Source organism: Anomaloglossus baeobatrachus, chromosome 6, assembly GCF_048569485.1.
Source record: "Anomaloglossus baeobatrachus isolate aAnoBae1 chromosome 6, aAnoBae1.hap1, whole genome shotgun sequence".
NCBI lineage: Eukaryota > Metazoa > Chordata > Amphibia > Anura > Aromobatidae > Anomaloglossus > Anomaloglossus baeobatrachus.
In genome coordinates this window covers 488,027,470-488,048,586 of record NC_134358.1, presented here as the reverse complement: position 1 = coordinate 488,048,586, position 21,117 = coordinate 488,027,470, and the positions used below count along the sequence as shown (strand labels likewise).

At 42.4% G+C, this 21,117-nt stretch overlaps 1 protein-coding gene across 1 annotated transcript in view; it reads right to left on the bottom strand.

The window, feature by feature from the left end:
• Positions 1 to 21,117, bottom strand: part of DNAH11 (dynein axonemal heavy chain 11) — a 498,772-nt gene that overhangs the window by 255,444 nt on the left and 222,211 nt on the right. Inside the window, exons 37-43 of the mRNA XM_075315388.1 lie at positions 19,315 to 19,407; positions 17,689 to 17,883; positions 6,734 to 6,811; positions 3,448 to 3,580; positions 2,549 to 2,676; positions 1,023 to 1,171; positions 484 to 637 (exon numbers count right to left, since the gene is read on the bottom strand). Coding sequence (XP_075171503.1) covers positions 484 to 637; positions 1,023 to 1,171; positions 2,549 to 2,676; positions 3,448 to 3,580; positions 6,734 to 6,811; positions 17,689 to 17,883; positions 19,315 to 19,407 — 930 coding nt within the window. The remainder of the gene's footprint in view (positions 1 to 483; positions 638 to 1,022; positions 1,172 to 2,548; positions 2,677 to 3,447; positions 3,581 to 6,733; positions 6,812 to 17,688; positions 17,884 to 19,314; positions 19,408 to 21,117) is intronic.

The following is a 21,117-nucleotide window of genomic DNA, read 5'->3' as shown; positions in this document are numbered from 1 at the left end:
ACCATGCCTGAGGAAGAGACCCGAGATGTCTCGAAAGCTTACTTTATAACATCATATTTTATTTTAGTTAGCTATTAAAAGGTATCACAACTACAAAATTTTAATTTTGTTTCTCTCACTGAGAGCAATCAATCATGTTGCATTACATGACACAATTTACATATGGCAACTAAAATGCACAAGTTAAGTATTTGCTGCAGATACTTATACACCAAAAATGCAGAGTAATATGGGCGCTTTAGGAATGTTTGAAAAAAGCTGTAAAAACGCTAATAGAATTTACGTTCTGAAAATTTGAAACTGCTTCAAATCTACAAGGAAAAATTAAACAACGTGTGCATGAGACTTCAGGGATCTCACTTTTCTGTCACTGCGTTAGGAAATACTTCAGTTTTGGTGAGAAAACTAGAAAGAAATAATACACGACTAAACACAGCCAATACTCAACATGTAAACACATCTTTACAGAGAAAATCTTCTTACCTGAACCATGCTGTTCTCCGAAATAGGTGTTATGGTTTTTATAAGTCCAGCTCTGACCTGCTCCAGGCATGGAGGAACATACTTGTCAAAGAGGATGGTGAGATTGGCTTTTTCCGTTTGGCTATTTCTGGTGTCTATCCAGCTGGTCACGTATCTAACAAGAGTCCAATAAGAAACGGTGGTTACAAATTCAGACGGCCCGTCAAAATCACTACACAGTCCTAAAGAACTGATTTTTATAGTATCTACTGTATCTGTGAAGTTGATGGAAAGAATAATCTTGTATAGTCATGTTGGGAAAAAAAGATCAATTACAAATGTAATAACTGGATGTTTTACATGCAGTCAAAGTCTAATTGAAAAAAATAATACTCGTAGACAATCTCTTCAACACACTGGTAATGTCCATCTTTATTCCGAGCAATATGAGGCTTAAAAAAATAATGTAGTTACAGGAAATTAATTTTTTGTGTCATTTTGTGAACTTTGTGAATATCATTTCTCTTACACCACTAGCTATATGTTTCTATATTACTTACGGATTCCAACCCAGATCTTGGGGGTTCACATATAGAATTCCTGCTCTAGAAACAGTGGCTGGTGTTGCGGTCTTTAAATGATGAATTTCAAATACCAAACGCATTGTGGGCGTCAGGGGGATTCTCTCATTGCTCGCGAGAGTCAGAACCTTCATTAGAGAAGAAAAAAAATAGCTCATCTAAGTTATATAACCTCGCACATAGCATCTCTAGCTTCTTATCTCTTTCCACTCCATTGCATTCAAACATCTATATATATAATTGCCAAATTCTGTCTGTCTGTCTTGCTCCAAAACGACGTCATTACAGTGACAACCGTCGCATGGGCAGTTTGGCTCGGCCACGTCCCCCGCACGCATTGGCCGCTCGACCCAGCCACGCCCGCCACATGCATTGGCCGCTTGGCCACGCCCCCCGCACTGTGCCCGCTCAGCCACGCACCCCGCACACTGTGCAAGCTTGGCCATGCCCCCCGCACAGTGCCCGCTCGGCCACGCCCCCCGCACACTGTGCCCGCTCGGCCACGCCCCCCGCACACTGTGCCTGCTCGGTCACGACCCCCGCACACTGCCTGCTCGGCCATGCCCCCCGCACACATTGGACACCTATACACCTTCCCCCCAGGACTACTCCACCTATTAGACACCTCTTCCCAGGACTACTCCACCTATTAGACACCTCCCCCCAGGACTACTCCACCTATTAGACACCTCCCCCAGAACTACTCCACCTATTAGACTCCTCCCCCCCCGGACTACTCCTCCTATTAGACTCCTCTCCACCCAGGACTACTACTCCTATTATCTTCCTCCCCCCAGGACGACTACTACTCCTATTATACTCCTCTCTCCCCAGGTCTACGCCTCCTATTATCCTCCTCCCCCCAGGACTACTCCTCCTATTATCCTCTTCTCCCCCAGGACTACTCCTCCTATTATCCTCTTCTCCCCCAGGACTACTCCTCCTATTATCCTCTTCTCCCCCCAGGACTACTACTCCTATTATCCTCCTCTCTCCCCAGAACTATTCCTCCTATTATACTACTCTCTCCCCAGGACTACTCTTTCTATTATCCTCCTCTGCCCCCAGGACTACTCCTCCTATTAGACCCCCCCTCCCCCCGGAACTACTCCACACACAACGCAACACACAAACAATGCTGCAGACACACAACGCTCCACACACAATGCAACACACAAACAACACCGCTCTCACAGCCCCCCACACCCAGACAACACCCAGAACATTTACAACGCCCTACACAAACACTTGGCAACTACACACAACAACATCTATATATATATAACAAAAATCATACATTAACTACACAATAAACTCTAGAATACCCGATGCGATAGAATCGGGCCACCTTCTAGTACATTAATAAAACTCAATGAAGAGCAGGGATAAATTATAAAGCAATGTTCGCATTAGATTGATGTTTATTAATATCTAAAAATTTGAGGCTGAATCAGGTCATAAAAACCTAATTCCGTCACTGCGTATTTTTTCAAACTTTTTTTCACCTTATTGTCATCCATTACGGTGTTCAGTGATTCAATCCACATGGGATCAATGTCTCCGTCAAGCACAATCCACTTAGGACCCTCGTGAGTTAGGTTTGCTTGTTCTCTCATAAGATTCGAGAAAAGACCTAAAAAATAAAAAAAATAAAAAAAACATCAAAATGGCAATTTAAACTGTAGAAGTCTGTGTAAAATTCCTCTATAAAATATTCACTCCCAAAAGAAATGGCGAGTTCAGGCCAGAGGAAAATCCCCAATGGATGTGTTTGGGGTAATAGAATTGGTAGGTTGGACTGTCAAAACACAGTATAGCCTATTCATAGCGCTATACTTGGATATTTATTCTATCCCCTTTGGCAATGTAAAGTGGTAGTGCACATGTATGAACAGACCGCAAAAGATCAGCACCTTATCTATTCTGTCTGGTGGTCTCTCAGGCACAACATTGTGTCCGCGGAATAATTATGCTGTATATGTTCAATATAGCACCTGGCCAAAATAATTTCAGATGTTTAGAAGAGTTGCTGGGAATCATTTTGCAAGGTCTGGTCCATGAGTCACGTCAGTAATCTGAGACTGCTGGACAGGAGCCATGAGAACCGCCTCATACCTTACTGCACCAGTGGCTCTTTTATCGGTTAGCTAGCCTGGTATGAGCTCATTGTTGCGGTGTGATGCCAGACCAGGCTGGCTGATGTTAAGAAGAGCTGCGGATGCTAGCAGCTAGGAGGCATTTCTTTGCGGATCCCTCCAGTGAACACAGATTAATGACGCGGTTGTTGGACCATATTTTCCAAATCGATTTACATGCTATCTAATATTGAGTCAATATAACACTAACCAGATTGATATTCATAAAAATATTTTTTTATAAAAAGAGCTATTGTAAAGGGAATTACCATCTTTCCATTCTCGTGTGCTGGGATGGATAAAACCAAAGAGTTCATCAGTGGTGACTGCTTTTGGATTTAAATCATTCCATACTGGTTTTTGTTTGCGGTTAATATATGTACGGTTTAATGTCTTCAATACCTGAAAATGTAAAAAAAAAAAATCTATATAGGTAGAATAGTTCATATTAATGTTATATTTTCCTAGGCATTCCATTATTTCCGAGTAGTTTCCGGATATAAATCATCAGTAATTACGAAGACATTCCGAGAAAAATGGAAGCAATTAAGTTATACAGACTATAGTGTAATTAGTTGTGATGAAAGAGAATAAGTGCAGAAGTATTGTATGTGTGCAAGGAAAGAAATTCTACAAATAACTGTCACAAAGCCAGATCCCGAATGAAGTCACAAATTGCTGGTTAGGTTTTTTTTTTTTAAAGGTCAATTTATTTGAAATTAAAATAGCTTAACATATAAATTGTAATTGTTCACTTATGCAGAAAATTTAGGAAATTTTAATACAATGCACTTTTAAAACCACTCAAATGAAAATTGTTTAACTACTTATATCTTGAAATCTAAAGAGAATATAAAAACTGTAGAAGCTTCTTATGCAATACATAAAAACATGTGGACGAACATTATCTGGCTAAGTAGACAAATTCTATAAAATCACAAAATACAGTTGAAACCGGACGTTTACATACACTGTCTAAAAAGACACATCTGCATGTTTTTCTCACTACCTGACATGAAATGAAAATAAACCTTTGCCTTTTTAGGAACAAAAATTATTTATATTTTTCAAATGCCAGAATAAGGAGAGAGAGAATGTTTTAAGGCATTTTTATTACTTTCTGCAAAGTCAAAAGTTTACATACATTTCATTAGTATTTGGTATCACTGCCCTTAAACTTTATGACTTGGGTCAAACATTTTGGATATCCTTCCACAAGCTTCTCACTATAGCTGATAAGAATTTGTGCTCATTCCTCCTGGCAGAACTAATGTAACTGAGCCATGTTTGTAGGTCGCCTTGTTCGCAACGGCCTTTCAGCTTTGTCCATAAGCTTTAAATAGGCTTTGTGATGGCAGCTCCAAAACATTGACTTTGTTATCATTAAGCCACTATGTAACCAGTTTGGCAGTATGCTTTGGGTTGTTGTCCATTTGAAAGACGAATTTCCTCAAACTCTAAGTTCCAGGTTGATGTCTTGAGATGTTGCTTCAGTATTGCCACATAATCTTCTTTCCTCATGATGACATCTATTCTGTGAAGTGTACCCATCCCTCCTGCAGCAAAACAACTCCACGACATGATACTGTTACCCCCCGTGTTTCACAGCTAGAGTGGTGTTCTTAGGCTTCTAAGCGTTTCCCTTTTTCCCCCCAAACGTAATGTTTGTCATTATGGCCAACTAGTTTAATTTAGTTTGGTCAGACCACAGGACATGTCTCCAAAAATGAAGGTCTTCGTTCCTATGTGCATGAGCAAACATTAATCAGGATTTTTTTATGTTTCTTTTGGATTAATGGCTTCTTCCTGGCAGAGAGGCATTTCAACCCATGCTGATACAGTACTCGTTTCACTGTGGATAATGACACAATCTTACCAGCTTCTGCCAGCATCTTCACAAGGTCTTTTTGTTTAGTTCTTGGATTGATATGCACATGTCTGACAAAAGCACATTCATCTCTGGTACACAGAACCTGTCTCCTTCCTGAGCAGTATGATGGCTGGACATTCCCATCTTGTTTGTACTTGCGAATAATTATTTGTACAGATGAACGAGGCACCTTCAGGTATCTGGACATTGCACCCAAAAATGAGCCAGACATGTGCAAGTCCACAATTTTCTTCCTGAGATCTTGGCTGGTTTTTTGACTTTCCCATGATGCTACACAAAGAAGCAGTTTGTTTCAGGTGTGTATTAAAATACATCCACATTTGTGTGTCTAATTAATTCAGATAATGGAAATAAACCTATCAGAAGATTCCAAAGACATGATATGAACATACGGACTGTTTAAAGGCAGAGTGCTCTTAGGGGTACACTACGACATCGCAAGCCGATGCTTGCGATTCCGAGCGCGATAGTCCCCGCCCCCGTCGCAGCAGCGATATCTTGTAATAGCTGCCATAGCGAACATTATCGCTACGGCAGCGTCACACGCACTCACCTGCCCTGCGACGTCGCTCTGGCCGGCGACCCGCCTCCTTCCTAAGGGAGCAGGTCGTGCGGCGTCACAGCGACGTCACACGGCAGGCGGCCAATAGAAGCGGAGGGGCGGAGATGAGCGGGACGTAAACAACCCGCCCACCTCCGTCCTTCCGCATAGCCGGCGTGAGCCGCGGTGACGCAGGTAAGCTGATGTTCCTCGTTCCTGTGGCTTCTCACACAGCGATGTGTGCTGCCGCAGGGGAACGAGGTACAACATCGTACCATCGCTGCTGCGAAATTATGAAAATGTCGGACACTACACCAATGATACGTTTACGACGCTTTTGCGCTCGTTAATCGTATCAAAAAGGATTTACAAACTACGATAGACAGCGACGCCGGATATGCGTCACTTTCGGTTTGACCCCACCGACATTGCAGCTGCGATGTCGTAGTGTGCAAAGTACCCCTTAGTGTATCTAACCTTTTTACTTTGCAGAAAGTAATAAAAATGCCTTAAAACATTCTCGCTCTCTTATTATTCCGGCATTTGGCAAATATAAATAATGTTGGTTCCTAATTGACCTAAAACGGAAAACGTTTATTCTTATTTTGTCAAATAGTGAGAAAAACATGCATATGTCTTTTTAGATAGTGTATGTAAACGTCCGGTTTGAACTGTATATCAAATGGTTTGGTTTTTTTAAGAAAAAAGTTTTTGGGCACTTTGATAAAGGGAAATGTGGAAACTTTATTGGTAAAAAATTAAAAAAGACAAATTGAGAATGTATTAAGACTGGCATTTCACACACAAGGCTAACACAAAAAAAGTTAAAGGCCTGTTCCAAGTGACACACCTTGGGCCAAATTTTCAGACCTTTGGGCTTCCTTGGGCTCCTTGCGCAGTACACTAAACTCACCAAGTAGCAGTTAGTTTTGTCTCCACTTGCTAAGACAGCCACTTTTTTTTTTTTTTTTTTTTTAGAAAATTGACAGGCGTGGCAAATTGGCAAAAGGTTCTCAAAATTATTTGAACAAATATACCTTGTGCCAAATGGCCAATTACAAATTTTTGATGTATACATGGAATTTCACCCTGCTTTGTCAACACAATTGTTTTATTCCCTTACCTTGCTCTTTCCTGTTCCTGCATTTCCGACCACAAAGACTGAGTGTCGCACAGCTAGTAACTCCTCCAATTGAATGACCTATATGAAGACATATTCCATGTTAAGCTATTACAGCATACATTAAATATGACACATTTCTACACTTTACATTATGTTGCACATTAGATTTGCACCAATTTTACTATGCCCCCTTTAAGGAACCTTCCAGGTTTAGGCTAATAAAGCTTAGTTGCTATTTAAATAAAATTTATGCAACTTTCTAGTATTCTTTGGAGAGCTTCATCAAAACTTTTATGCCACAAAAGATACGTAAAAGCATTGAAAAGTTGCAAAACAATTGCACAATGAAGGGTTATGTCCACCCTGTTGATTTGTGAAAAGTACCAGTGTTTTTTATGTCAGAAAAGTATTTCCAAACCCTGACTGGAGCAGCATTTCTGGTGTGGCGTGGGGACACACACGTCATTTATGCTTGCACTTCTCAAAGCATCACTCCAGCATTTTTTTTACTTCACCGTTTGAGTGAAGCTTTAAATATAAGTCCCGTGACTTCTCTCTTATACTCACCTGTTGTGGTCGTCTTCTATTCTAGCCTCTGCTCCGGTTGCTGGCAATTTGTGATCTGCAGGCAGCTCCAGTGTTTCATGGAACACGCTGGAAGTCACAACTCAATACAAGCCTATGAGAGCCTTGTTCTTGCTCTTATAGACTTGTATTGAGTGCTTATGACCTAACTTCTCACTTCTGGCCACTCAGAAGTTACAGGCACAATATGGCACCGTGGAACCAGATTGGTGCTAAAAAAATATGAAAAAGGTAAGTATAAGACTGGAGGGGGATATGCGAAGGGGATTCGCACATAAAAGTTTGATTAGCTCCAGACTTCAGGAATCCAATTTTAAACTTTTGGGTAGGTGTTACAGGGTCCCAACTAAATTGCACAAGATGTTCCGCTTGGTGGATCCCCACTGTTGGAGATGTGGCTTGGGGGAGGTAGACTTTGCATATATCTTCTGGTTCTGTCCTTCTTTACAGAAGCTCTGGTCGGATGTGGGAGACCGGCAAGACGCAGACATTGGCTCTGGAGCTGTTCCTTTTACAGTCATCGGAATCCTCTGCTCCTTCCTACAAACGCTCTTTGCTGAGGTTCTTGGTTATGGCAGCTAGGTTGTGCATCCCACTTAGGTGGAAGTCTACCAGCCTCCCCACTCTGGCATTGTGGGTTTCTAAGGTTGATGACCTTTTGCACATGGCAGATATGACATCGTCACTTAATGATAGGTATGAGGCATTTTATTGGACATCGTTTCCATGGCTGGAGTTCAAATATTCGGATGAGTACACTAGATAGCTCTGTGACTGCAGGCACTCCCCGATGAGCTGGTGGTCTGACGTTCCTAGAGGAACTTCCCCCAACATTTTATATGTTGTCTCTTTTCTCTTGCGGTTTCCTAATTCTTCTTGGCTTTGTTTCTTCTTCGCCTGTCTTGTTTCCCCTCTATCGAGGCTCTCTTTTATAGACTTTAAAATCGGTCAGATCGGAGTCTAGGATTTGTAAAGGTTTATTGATTGTCAATGTGCATTTCGGTGCTGTGTTTTTGCTTTCTTTATATTTTACAGCTCTTCTGGGAGCGCACGGTCTTTTTTCAGTTTTGGGTTTGTCTTTAAATAAAGAGTGGGCAGGGAAATTATATTTAAAGCACCACTCCAGCCTTTAAGAAAAAAAAAAAACAAAACAAAAAAAACCTGCTGGATTGGTGCTTTAATTAATTTAGTGCCTCTTTTACTCTTTTGAGTGCCGAGTCTTGATGAATCCCTCTATGTTTTAAGTTCTCTCATTTTTTTTTTATGCAGGGGGTATTTGTACAGATTTTATTCAAGTGCTGATTTTAATAAGTACACCGCAGTTATTCATGGCAGTTGTACAGGGCAGGAAACAGGTAAGGCATGTAAGACAAACAAACTTTTGTGTATTGCAAAATGTTTCCACCCTATGTATTTGTACCATTTACAGTTAGGTCCAGAAATATTTGGACAGTGACACAAGTTTTGTTATTTTAGCTGTTTACAAAAACATGTTCAGAAATACAATTATATATATAATATGGGCTGAAAGTGCACACTCCCAGCTGCAATATGAGAGTTTTCACATCCAAATCTGAGAAAGGGTTTAGGAATCATAGCTCTGTAATGCATAGCCTCCTCTTTTTCAAGGGACCAAAAGTAATTGGACAAGGGACTCTAAGGGCTGCAATTAACTCTGAAGGCGTCTCCCTCGTTAACCTGTAATCAATGAAGTAGTTAAAAGGTCTGGGGTTGATTACAGGTGTGTGGTTTTGCATTTGGAAGCTGTTGCTGTGACCAGACAACATGCGGTCTAAGGAACTCTCAATTGAGGTGAAGCAGAACATCCTGAGGCTGAAAAAAAAGAAAAAATCCATCAGAGAGATAGCAGACATGCTTGGAGTAGCAAAATCAACAGTCGGGTACATTCTGAGAAAAAAGGAATTGACTGGTGAGCTTGGGAACTCAAAAAGGCCTGGGCGTCCACGGATGACAACAGGGGTGGATGATCGCCGCAGACTTTCTTTGGTGAAGAAGAACCCGTTCACAACATCAACTGAAGTCCAGAACACTCTCAGTGAAGTAGGTGTATCTGTCTCTAAGTCAACAGTAAAGAGAAGACTCCATGAAAGTAAATACAAAGGGTTCATATCTAGATGCAAACCATTCATCAATGCCAAAAATAGACAGGCCAGAGTTAAATTTGCTGAAAAACACCTCTTGAAGCCAGCTCAGTTCTGGAAAAGTATTCTATGGACAGATGATACCAAGATCAACCTGTACCAGAATGATGGGAAGAAAAAAGTTTGGAGAAGAAAGGGAATGGCACATGATCAAAGGCCCACCACATCCTCTGTAAAACATGGTGGAGGCAACGTGATGGCATGGGCATGCATTGTTTTCAATGGCACTGGGTCACTTGTGTTTATTGATGACATAACAGCAGACAAGAGTAGCCGGATGAATTCTGAAGTGTACCGGGATATACTTTCAGCCCAGATTCAGCCAAATGCCCCAAAGTTGATCGGACGGCGCTTCATAGTACAGATGAACAATGACCCCAAGCATACAGCCAAAGCTACCCAGGAGTTCATGAGTGCAAAAAAGTGGAACATTCAGCAATGGCCAAGTCAATCACCAGATCTTAACCCAATTGAGCATGCATTTCACTTGCTCAAATCCAGACTTAAGACGGAAAGACCCACAAACAAGCAAGACCTGAAGGCTGCGGCTGTAAAGGCCTGGCAAAGCATTAAGAAGGAGGAAACCCAGCGTTTGGTGATGTCCATGGGTTCCAGACTTAAGGCAGTGATTGCCTCCAAAGGATTCGCAACAAAATATTGAAAATAAAAAAAAATTTTTTGGGTTTGGTTTATTTGTCCAATTACTTTTGACCTCCTAAAATGTGAAGTGTTTGTAAAGAAATGTGTACAATTCCTACAATTTCTATCAGATATTTTTGTTCAAACCTTCAAATTAAACGTTACAATCTGCACTTGAATTCTGTTGTAGAGGTTTCATTTCAAATCCAATGTGGTGGCATGCAGAGCCCAACTCGCGAAAATTGTGTCACTGTCCAAATATTTCTGGACCTAACTGTATATGCTAGCTGCTTCAATCCCTCATTTTTACTGCTCTTTCACTCACCCAGTACACTCCATCTATATCAGTCCTTCTCTCCTCTCCTCGCCTATGTACTGCTCTCATGCTCTTTTCAAAATTATAAACCATTCAGATCCATCAACTCCCACCATGCAACGTAATAGACATTCTCATAAATCTATTAACCACATGCTCACTCTCTCTATTCTCCTCCTTTTAGCAGGAGATATTGCACCTAATCCAGGACCTTCTTATAATAGTAAGCTCAATTCCTTCTCTGGCATACTCAGAAACCCCCTAAATCTCATTCATATTCCTTGCATACCTTCTGTCTCTTTTAACTATGCCCTTTGGAACTCACGCTCAGCATGTAACAAACTCTCCTTCATCCACTCATCCATGACTTCTTCCTTTCCTATTCCCTCAACCTCCTGGCTCTTACTGAGACCTGGATTCAGCAGTCAGACACCACAGCTGCTGCTGTTCTCTCATATGGTGGCCTACAATTTTCACACACCCCTAGACTTGACAACAGATCAGGTGGAGGTGTTGGTCTGCTGCTTTCCCCAAACTGCACTTTTAAGGTCATGTCTCCTATTCCCTCACTTATCTTCCCTTCTTTTGAGGTTCACACTGTCAGGCTTTACTGACCCTTCTCCCTGCAAGTAGCAGCTGTGTATCGCCCTCCAGGCCCAACCAATCAGTTCTTGGATCATTTCGCCACCTGGCTTCCACATTTTCTAGCCTGTGACCTCCCCATTCTTGTTATGGGGTACTTTAATATCCCTATTGATGATCCCCCCTTCCCAGCTGCCGCTCATCTTTTATCTCTAACCTCCTCTCTTGGCCTTTCACAACTAACTCTCCTACACATGAAGATGGGAATACGCTGGACCTGATCTTCTTCTGTCTCTGCTCAGTGCATGATTTTACTAACTCCCCTCTCCCACTCTCTGACCACAATCTTGTTTTATTCTTGGTCAAGAGCTGTCAATCCACCCAGGACACCCCCACTTACCTACCATATAGGAATATACATGCCATTAACACCCAGAAATTTCTGAAGAAGTTGCAGTCATCATTGGCCCCAATATCCTCCCTCTCATGTCCTGACTCTACTGTAAAACATTACAATGAAACCCTACAAAGCGCCCTAGATGAAGTTGCACCTGCTACACGCACAGCAACTCGGCGCAGATGACAGCAGCCCTGGCACACGTTTCAAACACGCTTTCTCCAGCTGTGTTCCAGGTGCGCTGAACGTTTATGGAGAAAATCCAATCTAGCCGAAGATTTCATGCACTATAAGTTTATGCTCAAAACATACAATGCTGCCCTTCACCTCTCCAAACAAGCGTATTTTAACACCCTCATCACCTCTCTAGCCAACAATCCTAAACGACTCTTTGATACTTTCCATTCCCTCCTCGGACCAAGAGTTCTGGCCCCAACCACCGCAGCGCAGATGACCTGGCCAATTATTTTAAAGAAAAAATTGACCATATACGCCAGGAAATTTCCTCCCAGACTCATAAAACCACACATTGTCTGCCCTCCTACACTTCATCTAGCTCACTTTCACTCTTTGATCCAGTCACAAAAGAAGTCACCAGGCTCCTCGCATCTTCTCGCCTTACTACATGCACCAGTGACCCTATTCCCTCACATCTCCTTAAATCTGTCACCACTCACCTAACTAAAATATTCAATCTCTCTCTCTCCTGTGGTTTCTTTGCCTCCTCCTTTAAACATTCCAGCATACACCCATTACTTAAAAAACCATCCCTGGACCAAAATTGTGCCGCTAACTAGAAACCAGTCTCTAATCTCCCATTCATCTCAAAACTCCTGGAACGCCTGGTTCACTCCTGTCTAATTCGCTACCTGTCCGATAACTCTCTCCTTGACCCTCTACTGAAACGGCTCTTACTAAAGTCTCTAATGATCTACTTACAGCTAAATCTAATGGTCGCTACTCCCTGCTGATCCTCCTGGATCTCTCTGCTGCATTCGATACTGTGGATCACCAGTTCCTCCTCACTATGCTCCGCTCTATCGGGCTCAAGGACACCGTTCTTTCTTCCTTCTCCTCTTACCTCTCTGACCGCTTATTCACTGCATCCTTTGCCGGCTCCTCTTCCTCTCCTCTTCCCCTTACGGTCGGGGTTTCTCAGGGTTCAGTCCTAGGCCCCCTCCTGTTCTCTCTACACACAGTCCCTATTGGACAAACGATCAGCAGATTTGGTTTCCAGTACCATCTCTATGCTGATGACACTCAACTGTACACATCTTCTCCTGACATCACCCCTGCCCTATTACAAAATATTACCGATTGTCTGTCCGGTGTCTCCAACATCATGTCCTCCCTCTATCTAAAACTGAACCTATCAAAAACTGAACGTCTTCTGTTTTCTCACTCTCCTAACCTTCCGAAACCCAATATTACCATTTCTGTGTGTGGCTCTACCATTACACCCGCTGTCTTGGGGTTATATTTGACTCCGATCATTCCTTCACTCCCCACATTCGTTCACTTGCTCGTTCTTGTCAATTCCACCTCAAAAACATCTCTAGAATTGGACCTTTTCTTACCGTTGACTCTGCAAAAACTCTTAGGGGCACTTTGCACACTACGACATCGCAGGTGCGATGTCGATGGGGTCAAATTGAAAGTGACGCACATCCGGCGTCGCACGCGATATCGTAGAGTGTAAAGCCTTTCTGATACGATTAGCGCAAAATCGTCGTAATCGTATCATCGGTGTAGCGTTGGTCATTTCCATAATGTGGAAATGACCGATGTTACGATGTTGTTCCTCGTTCCAGCGGCAGCACACATCGCTGTGTGGAAAGCCGCAGGAGCGAGGAACATCTCCTACCTGTGTTCTGCGGCTCACACCAGCTATGCGGAAGAAAGGAGGTGGGTGGGATGTTTACGTCCCGCTCATCTCCGCCCCTCCGCTTCTATTGGCCGCGTGCCGTGTGACGTCGCTATGACGCTGCACGACCCGCCCCCTTAATAAGGAGGCGGGTCTCCGGCCATCGCGAAGTCGCAGGGCAGGTGAGTGCATGTGAAGCTGGCAGAGCGATAATGTTCGCTACGCCAACTATCACCATGATATCGCAGCTGCGACGGGGGCGGGAACTATCGCGCTCGGCATTTGCAAGCATTGGCTTGTGATGTCGTAGTGTGCAAAGTGCCCCTTACTGTTGCTGTCATTCATTCTCGCCTGGATTATTGTAATTCTTTACTAATTGGTCTCCCTGTTACTAAACTTCCCCTCTCCAATCCATTCTGAATGCCGCAGCCAGGATCATTTTCCTCTGCAACCGCTTCACTGATGCCTCTGCTCTTTGCTAGTCATTGCACTGGTTGCCTATCCGCCACAGAATCCAACATAAACTTATCACTCTCACTCACAAAGCTCTCCACGGTTCCGCACCACCCTACATCTCCTCCCTCATCTCTGTCTATCACCCCACCTGTGCCCTCCACGCTGCTAATGACCTAAGACTGACATCCTCAACAATTCGAACCTCCCACTCCCGTCTTCAAGATTTCTCACGAGCTGTGTCTATGCTCTGGAACACACTACTAAAAGCAATCTGATTAATTCCCAACATCCACACTTTTAAGCGGGCCCAAAAAACGCATTTCTTTAGACTAGCCTATCACCGCACTGCCCTGATCTAATCTAGTCCCTTTCTGCCCTTCATAACAAAAAATTTACTTCCAATTCTTGTCCCCTGTACCTGTATAAATTCTGGCCAATGACGGGTTCATGCAGCTGGTTTTGAATACCCTAGTAAACCGATGGCTGGACCATATATAACAAGCTTTTCTCCCCCCCATTCACCTTTTGTGTCTCCCCTATTTCCTCATAGACTGTAAGCTTACAAGCAGGGCCCTCACTCCTCCTGGTATCTTAATTTTGTTTCTTTGTATTGCCTCAAATTGTCTGTACATGTCCCCTCTGAATTGTAAAGCTCTGCGGAATATGTTGGCGCTATAGAAATAAAACTTTATTATTATTATTATTATTATGGACTCATATAGCACTCGAGTGACATATGCAAGATACTCGACGACTTTTCTGTATGAGGATCGGAGAGGTTATTTATACACTCGTAGGAGTGAGGCCTTATACAAAACATTTTGTCAGGAGGAGTCACAGGCAGCCAGAGACTGCCATGCAATGTAATACATGGACAGTGGCTCTGCAATCTTGACCAGAGTGGGAGACCCAATAGGACACATAATAAGGGTTTCAAATAAGGAATAACGTTTGGAACACCATTCTAAGTCTGAAATGGGTGCAAAAACCTAAAAAAAACATCACTATGGGGAGATAAGGTATGCACACCAGTGACTATGTAAGGGGAATACATGAAATAGCAGAAACTGCTGTGTGAATACTGACTTGAAAAATCCAATAGCTATATGTAAGAGTGAAAATGTGAAAAATGGAATCTGCATTACTGCCATGAACATATGAATCAAGAGAAATTTAGCTACTGAATTGATCAATTCAATAGCGCCCCAACATTACGCCAAAGTATTTCTCTACGTTGGGGTCCCCTAGCTTGTGTGTGTCCTCTCATGCAGTTAAAAAACTTACCGTGTATGGGAAGCTGAGACCCAGGCTATTTATGCGTATGATATGGATTGGCAATAGGTGTGGTTGGGGAGGGTTCACAAACGAAAAACTACTAACAAATAAGGAAGAACGTTTGGAACACCATTCTATGTCTGAACTGGGTGCAAAAACCTAAAAAAAAATCACTATGGGGAGATAAGGTATGCACACCAGTGACTATGTAAGGGGAATACATGAAATAGGAGAAACTGCTGTGTGAATACTGACTTGAAAAATGTTCATGGAAGTAATGCAGATTCCATTTTTCACATTTTCACTCTTACATATAGCTATTGGATTTTTCAAGTCAGTATTCACACAGCAGTTTCTGCTATTTCATGTATTCCCCTTACATAGTCACTGGTGTGCATACATAATAAGGGTTTGTCTGACTTCATAACTCGGCCACTTTAAAGTACAGTATAACAAAAAAAAAAGGTAGAAATGTTATCAATTTGTTTTTCTAAATATACACTTTTGCAAACATCTTAATGCACTGTTCTTTGTAACTGGGTGGGCTATTAATCCCTTAGCGACTGGTACATCCAGTGACGGCTCCCTGAGTTTAATGCGAGTTCACACAGTGAGCCAGCATCTTACCCTGCACGTCGGCTGATGTGATCAACAGACATGTGCCTCTAAAGCCTGATTTACACGGGATGACTGATTGTGCGATTTCACAATCGATCGTACCCACCCCCGTCGTTTTTGCGTCACGGGCAAATCACTGCACGTGGCGCACAAACTCGTTTAACCCCCGTCACACGTACTTACCTTCTGGACGACCTCGCTGTGGGCAACGAACGTCCACTTCCTGAAGTGGTAGGGACGTTCGGCGTCACAGCGAAGTCACACAGCCGCCGGCCAATAGCAGCGGAGGGGCAGAGATGAGCGGGACGTAAACATCCCGCCCACCTCCTTCCTTCCGCATAGCCAGGTGGGTGCCGTGGGATGGAGGTAAGCTGCTGGTCATCGTTTCCGGCGTGTCACACGGAGCGGCGTGTGCTACCCCGGGAACGATGAGCAACCGGCGCCATTTTAAGTAAATGAGATTATGAAACCGAGCCACGAGTACACGACTCACTATTTGTGAGTGATACTGCGTTGCTCGGAGGTGTCACACAGCCCGACGTCGCAAGCGAAGCCGGATGTACATCACAAAAACCGTGACCCCGACGAACTATCGCACGATAGATCGTCTCGTGTAAAGCACCCTTAACAACCACGGGTGTCAATCTCGGACAGTGTGATGTAACACGCGCCGGCGGGGACAGCGTCATTCCCTGCTCCTATAGGCGGCCCCATGACGTGATGGCGGGTCACCAATGAGTTTTCATTATAGCAGTAGGTCAGCTGATGACACCTGTGTGTGTCATGATGAACTTCCTATGGACGCTGGCTGCCAGACGGTACTCATAAGTAGTCGAGTCTGTTGTATAGATCAGTACTGGTGCACTGCTCTGTACAACACAAATAATAAGATGATCACAAATTCAAGTCCCCTTAGTAAATAAAATAAAAAGTAAAAAAAAAACAACTAAAAAAACCCCACAAAAACATAAAAAGGTCAAATTTCCCCCCTTTTGCCCCATTGAAAATAAAACAATTTTTAAAAAAATACATATATGGTATGGCTGAGTTCAGAAATGCCTGATCTCTCAAAATATACAATAAATTAATTTGTTACATTATAAACAACATAATGAGAACAAAAATAAAGAGAGAATTAAGTTTTTTGGGTCACCGCAACATTGCAATAAAATGCAAAACATTGCATCTACCTAAAAATGGTAGCAGTAAAAACGTCATCTTATGAAGCAAGAAATGAGCCATCACACAGCTCCAGGTCCCGAAAAATGAGAACGTTAAAAAAATTTGAAAATGAGGCAAAAATGCCATTATTACGTACGTTCTGAATTTTTTCACCATTTAAATAATAATAATAAAAAAAAAGATACGTTTGGTATCTATAAACTTGTAGTGACCTGGTGCATCATATTGTAATGTTAGTTTTACCATACATTGAACATGGTATATATAAAACCCAAAAAACCAGTGTGGAATTGAATTTTTGTTTCCAATTTCACTGCACTTGGAATTTTTTTTTTCAGATTTTCCAGTACAATATGTGGCAGAATGAATGGCGTCAGTCAAAAGTACAAGTCGTCCTGCAAATAAACAAGCTCTCTTATGGCTATGTGGAAGGAAAAAAAAAATCTCAAAAAATAGTTGTGGCTATTGAAAGAAGGAGAGGAAAAAAACTAAATGTTTCAAATACTCATAGAAGATTTGCTCCGTGTATTAGGAACAGCAATAATGTTTTAAATTTTTCCTGATCCCTATATAAACTTGCACTTTCGAGCCTTGCTGAAGGAAGATGGCAGATCTAATTTTCTTACAAAATCTAAGCAATTAAGTTTTCTCAGCTCAGCAAGAAACCATCAAAAAAGCTTTGAAGAGACAGGCAAAAGTGATAAAACTAAACAATAGGTCATTTTTTTAATGACATATTCCCTTTAAGGCTGATATGGTTTTTGCACATTGAACAATTTTCGAAAACACACAATAAAACTTAACCTTCATGTTTATGCCAGGTTGCCAGTATGTATTTTAATGAAAGTAATTAACAATAAATGATTTTTTTGTTCTTACTTTGAGAATAAAGCTCTCTTCGGGCTGCAAGTGAAGCTCAAGCATTGACTGCTTAACCATCTGCTCAAAGGGCAGGTCCCTCTTCCTCGGTACATCCAGCGCAGGAAACAGGTCACTGATCAGGCCCATGAAAATTGGGACATCATCTGTTACTATCTTAGGCAAATTGAAGTCTCGTAAAGCTCGCATGAGTACCTGGAACCGGGAATTAGGAGACACACATTAATCCGAACATAAGCTAAATACATTTGTACATGAAAAATGAGTGTTATGAACTTTACAATAAAAATAAAATAGGTGTTGTAATATATGCCAATGGATAATAAGTAAACATGAGAAGGTGCTCCCCTCTCAAACCACATGTTATGTTGACTCTGTAGGAAAAACCTAAAGAAGACATAATTCTAGAAATGTGATCTAACATTGAGATACAGGAAGCTGATCATTCCACACTTCGCAACTCTCCTTTAAAGGAACCTGTCACCAGATTTCTCCGATATCAATTGTGGTCATCACCAGTAAGCTCTTATATACAGCATCCTAGAATACTGTATATAAGAGCCCAGGCAGATCTGTATACCATAAAAAAGAGCTTTTATTATACTCACCTGAGGGTGGTTCGATGGGCATTGGTGATCCAGATCAAGATCAGCACCTCCTCTTTGCTTGCAATCGCCATCTTCCTTCTTGCTTCGAGTGGATGATGCGTCCTACATCATCGACCCAAAGGCCTCCATTGCGCTCCTGCGCACAATCGTACTTCTATCTGCCCTGCTGAGGCCAGTTCAAAGTATTGTAGTGCACATGCGCGGGCGTTCTTTGACCTTTCCCCATGCCTATGTATTACAGTTCTTTGTTCTGCCCTCAGCAGGGCAGGGAGAAGTGCATAGGAGCGCAATGGAGGACACTGTGTGGATGATTTGGGACATGTCACCCACACGAAGCAGGGAAGAAGGACAGCAATCGGAAGAAGAGAGGAGGCGCCAGCTCAAGATCAGTGATACCCATCAGACTGCAGATGAGTATAATAAAAGGTATTAAATGTTATATAGATTGGCCTGGGCTCTTATATACAGTATTCTAGAATGCTGTATATAAGAACTTACTGGTGGTAGCCTCAACTTATAGGGGACAAATCTGGTGACATGTTTCCTTTAAGCAGTTGAAATCTTTTAAAAACAGATTTCAGTATTTGTATTCCTCCTTTGAAAACTGTTCCAATTGTTCCTTAATAGATGTTTTTGATTCAGAAAAATTATTTGGATATAGTTAGTGCGAATGGATTAACAGGACCTAGTGTAGGTGCAGAAACACAAAGAGCCCGTAAAAGCCAAATGCTGCAAAATTTTGAATGAAACCTAATTGGAAAAAATATTTTTAGTCACAAATACATGCATTTAAGTAAAAAAACAATTGCCCCCCAAAGGTGGACAAACTGTTGAAACTGGGACCGACAAAGGCAAACAAGCAAGCTGAACGCCGCAGCTTCTAAAATAAAGTTTAAAAAATGTAGAATTTTTCAAAAAGAAAAATGCATTGTGCGTAATCGTGGTGATTATATGATTATATGAGTATACTGAAGAAATATTAATCATGGTGCCAAAAATGTTATTAATAGAAATGTACCTGATCCTCTGGCCGGTTACTATCACCTCGTTTTAGAGAACCTGCTACAACAAGTACAGATTTAACAGCTCTGAGACCCCAGTCATAATGATCCTGTATATAGAATAGAATAATAAGAATAAAAGAAAAAGCATTAATATATTCATAAATAACTAGCAGGAGTCGTAATTATTTCCAAACACATAACCCACTATATTATTTACAATATCTGTTAAAAATCCATCATGATGAACACTACCATGAACTGATACACTACCAAATTCAAGTAAACTTTGCTGGACAAGTTGAATCGCAGACGTTAAAGACATTAACTTGCCAACCATGTAATATGTGCCCTTTGCAGTTTCTGCCGTAGGACATGGGCAGCTACCAGTCCTTTCCCAGACAATATCTGCTGGTGGCCAGTGATTTCAGCAGCATGACCCAGAATCAGTGTGCTGATCTTAGTGGCATCTGCCTTTGATTATTGTGCATGGAGGTCAATGGGTTTCACAGCTTGGCTGTACCGTGGGCATGCGATAGCTCCGTGATGGGCAATGATATCATAATAAAGGGCAACCGTAAAATTGTATATGATTTGTAGTGGGCTAGATAGGCACCTCATGGTAATGTTCAGTAAGAAAACAATGACTGCAAAACAATGAAATGTGATCTGATATATACAGTAGATTAACCAGATAAGATCATGTTCAGATTAACTTTGTAGTTTAAATAAATGAAAATCATGTCACATGGCTGGTTCTATCTCACACCAGCAGTGACCAACGGACCCTCTAACTTACTGTGGGGTCCGTAGAGTCCATTTGATTGTCTGATGCTTTAACTGGAATAACTGCAATGTATGCAGACATATTCTTCCCACTAAGGGGAATATGTCATCAGGCTTTTGCTATCTAAGCTGAAGACAGCATGCTGCAAGGGTTAACAAATAGAATTCAGGGATGCATGTCTTAAGGTACTGTCACACTAAGCGACGCTCCAGCGATCCCACCAGCAACCTGACCTGGCAGGGATCGCTGGAGCGTCGCTACATGGGTTGCTGGTGAGCTGTCACACAGGCAGATCTCACCAGCAACCAGTGACCAGCCCCCAGCCAGCAGCGCCGCGTGGAAGATGCTGCGCTTGGTAACTAAGGTAAATATCGGGTAACCAACCCGATATTTACCTTGGTTACCAGCGCACACCGCTTAGCGCTGGCTCCCTGCACTCCTAGCCAGAGTACACATCAGGTTAATTACCCGATGTGTAGTCTGGCTATGTGTGCAGGGAGCAGGGAGCCGGCACTGACAGCGTGAGAGCGGCGGACGCTGGTAACAAAGGTAAATATCGGGTAACCAAGGAAAGGGCTTCTTAGTTACCCGATATTTACATTGGTTACCAGCGTCCGCAGAAGCCGGCTCCCTGCTCACTGCACATTCAGTTGTTGCTCTTTCGCTGTCACACACAGCGATCTGTGCTTCACAGCGGGAGAGCAACAACTAAAAAATGGTCCAGGACATTCAGCAACAACCAGCGACCTCACAGCAGGGGCCAGGTTGTTGCTGGATGTCACACACAGCAACATCGCTGTTACGTCACAAAAGTCATGCCTCAGCAGCGATGTTGCTAGCGATGTTGCTTAGTGTGACGTGGCCTTTAAGGTCGGATCTGTTGTTTATTTGCTATGTTTCTTTAACAAGCAGGACTTTCATTGCTCGCACTACAATGGCACGTGCAAAGCAGTCCAGCATGCCTCCTCCTCTGATTGACACCTCCCTATCAATGTACAATCTCTATGGAGAGCCTGGTTTGGGCAGGACAGCT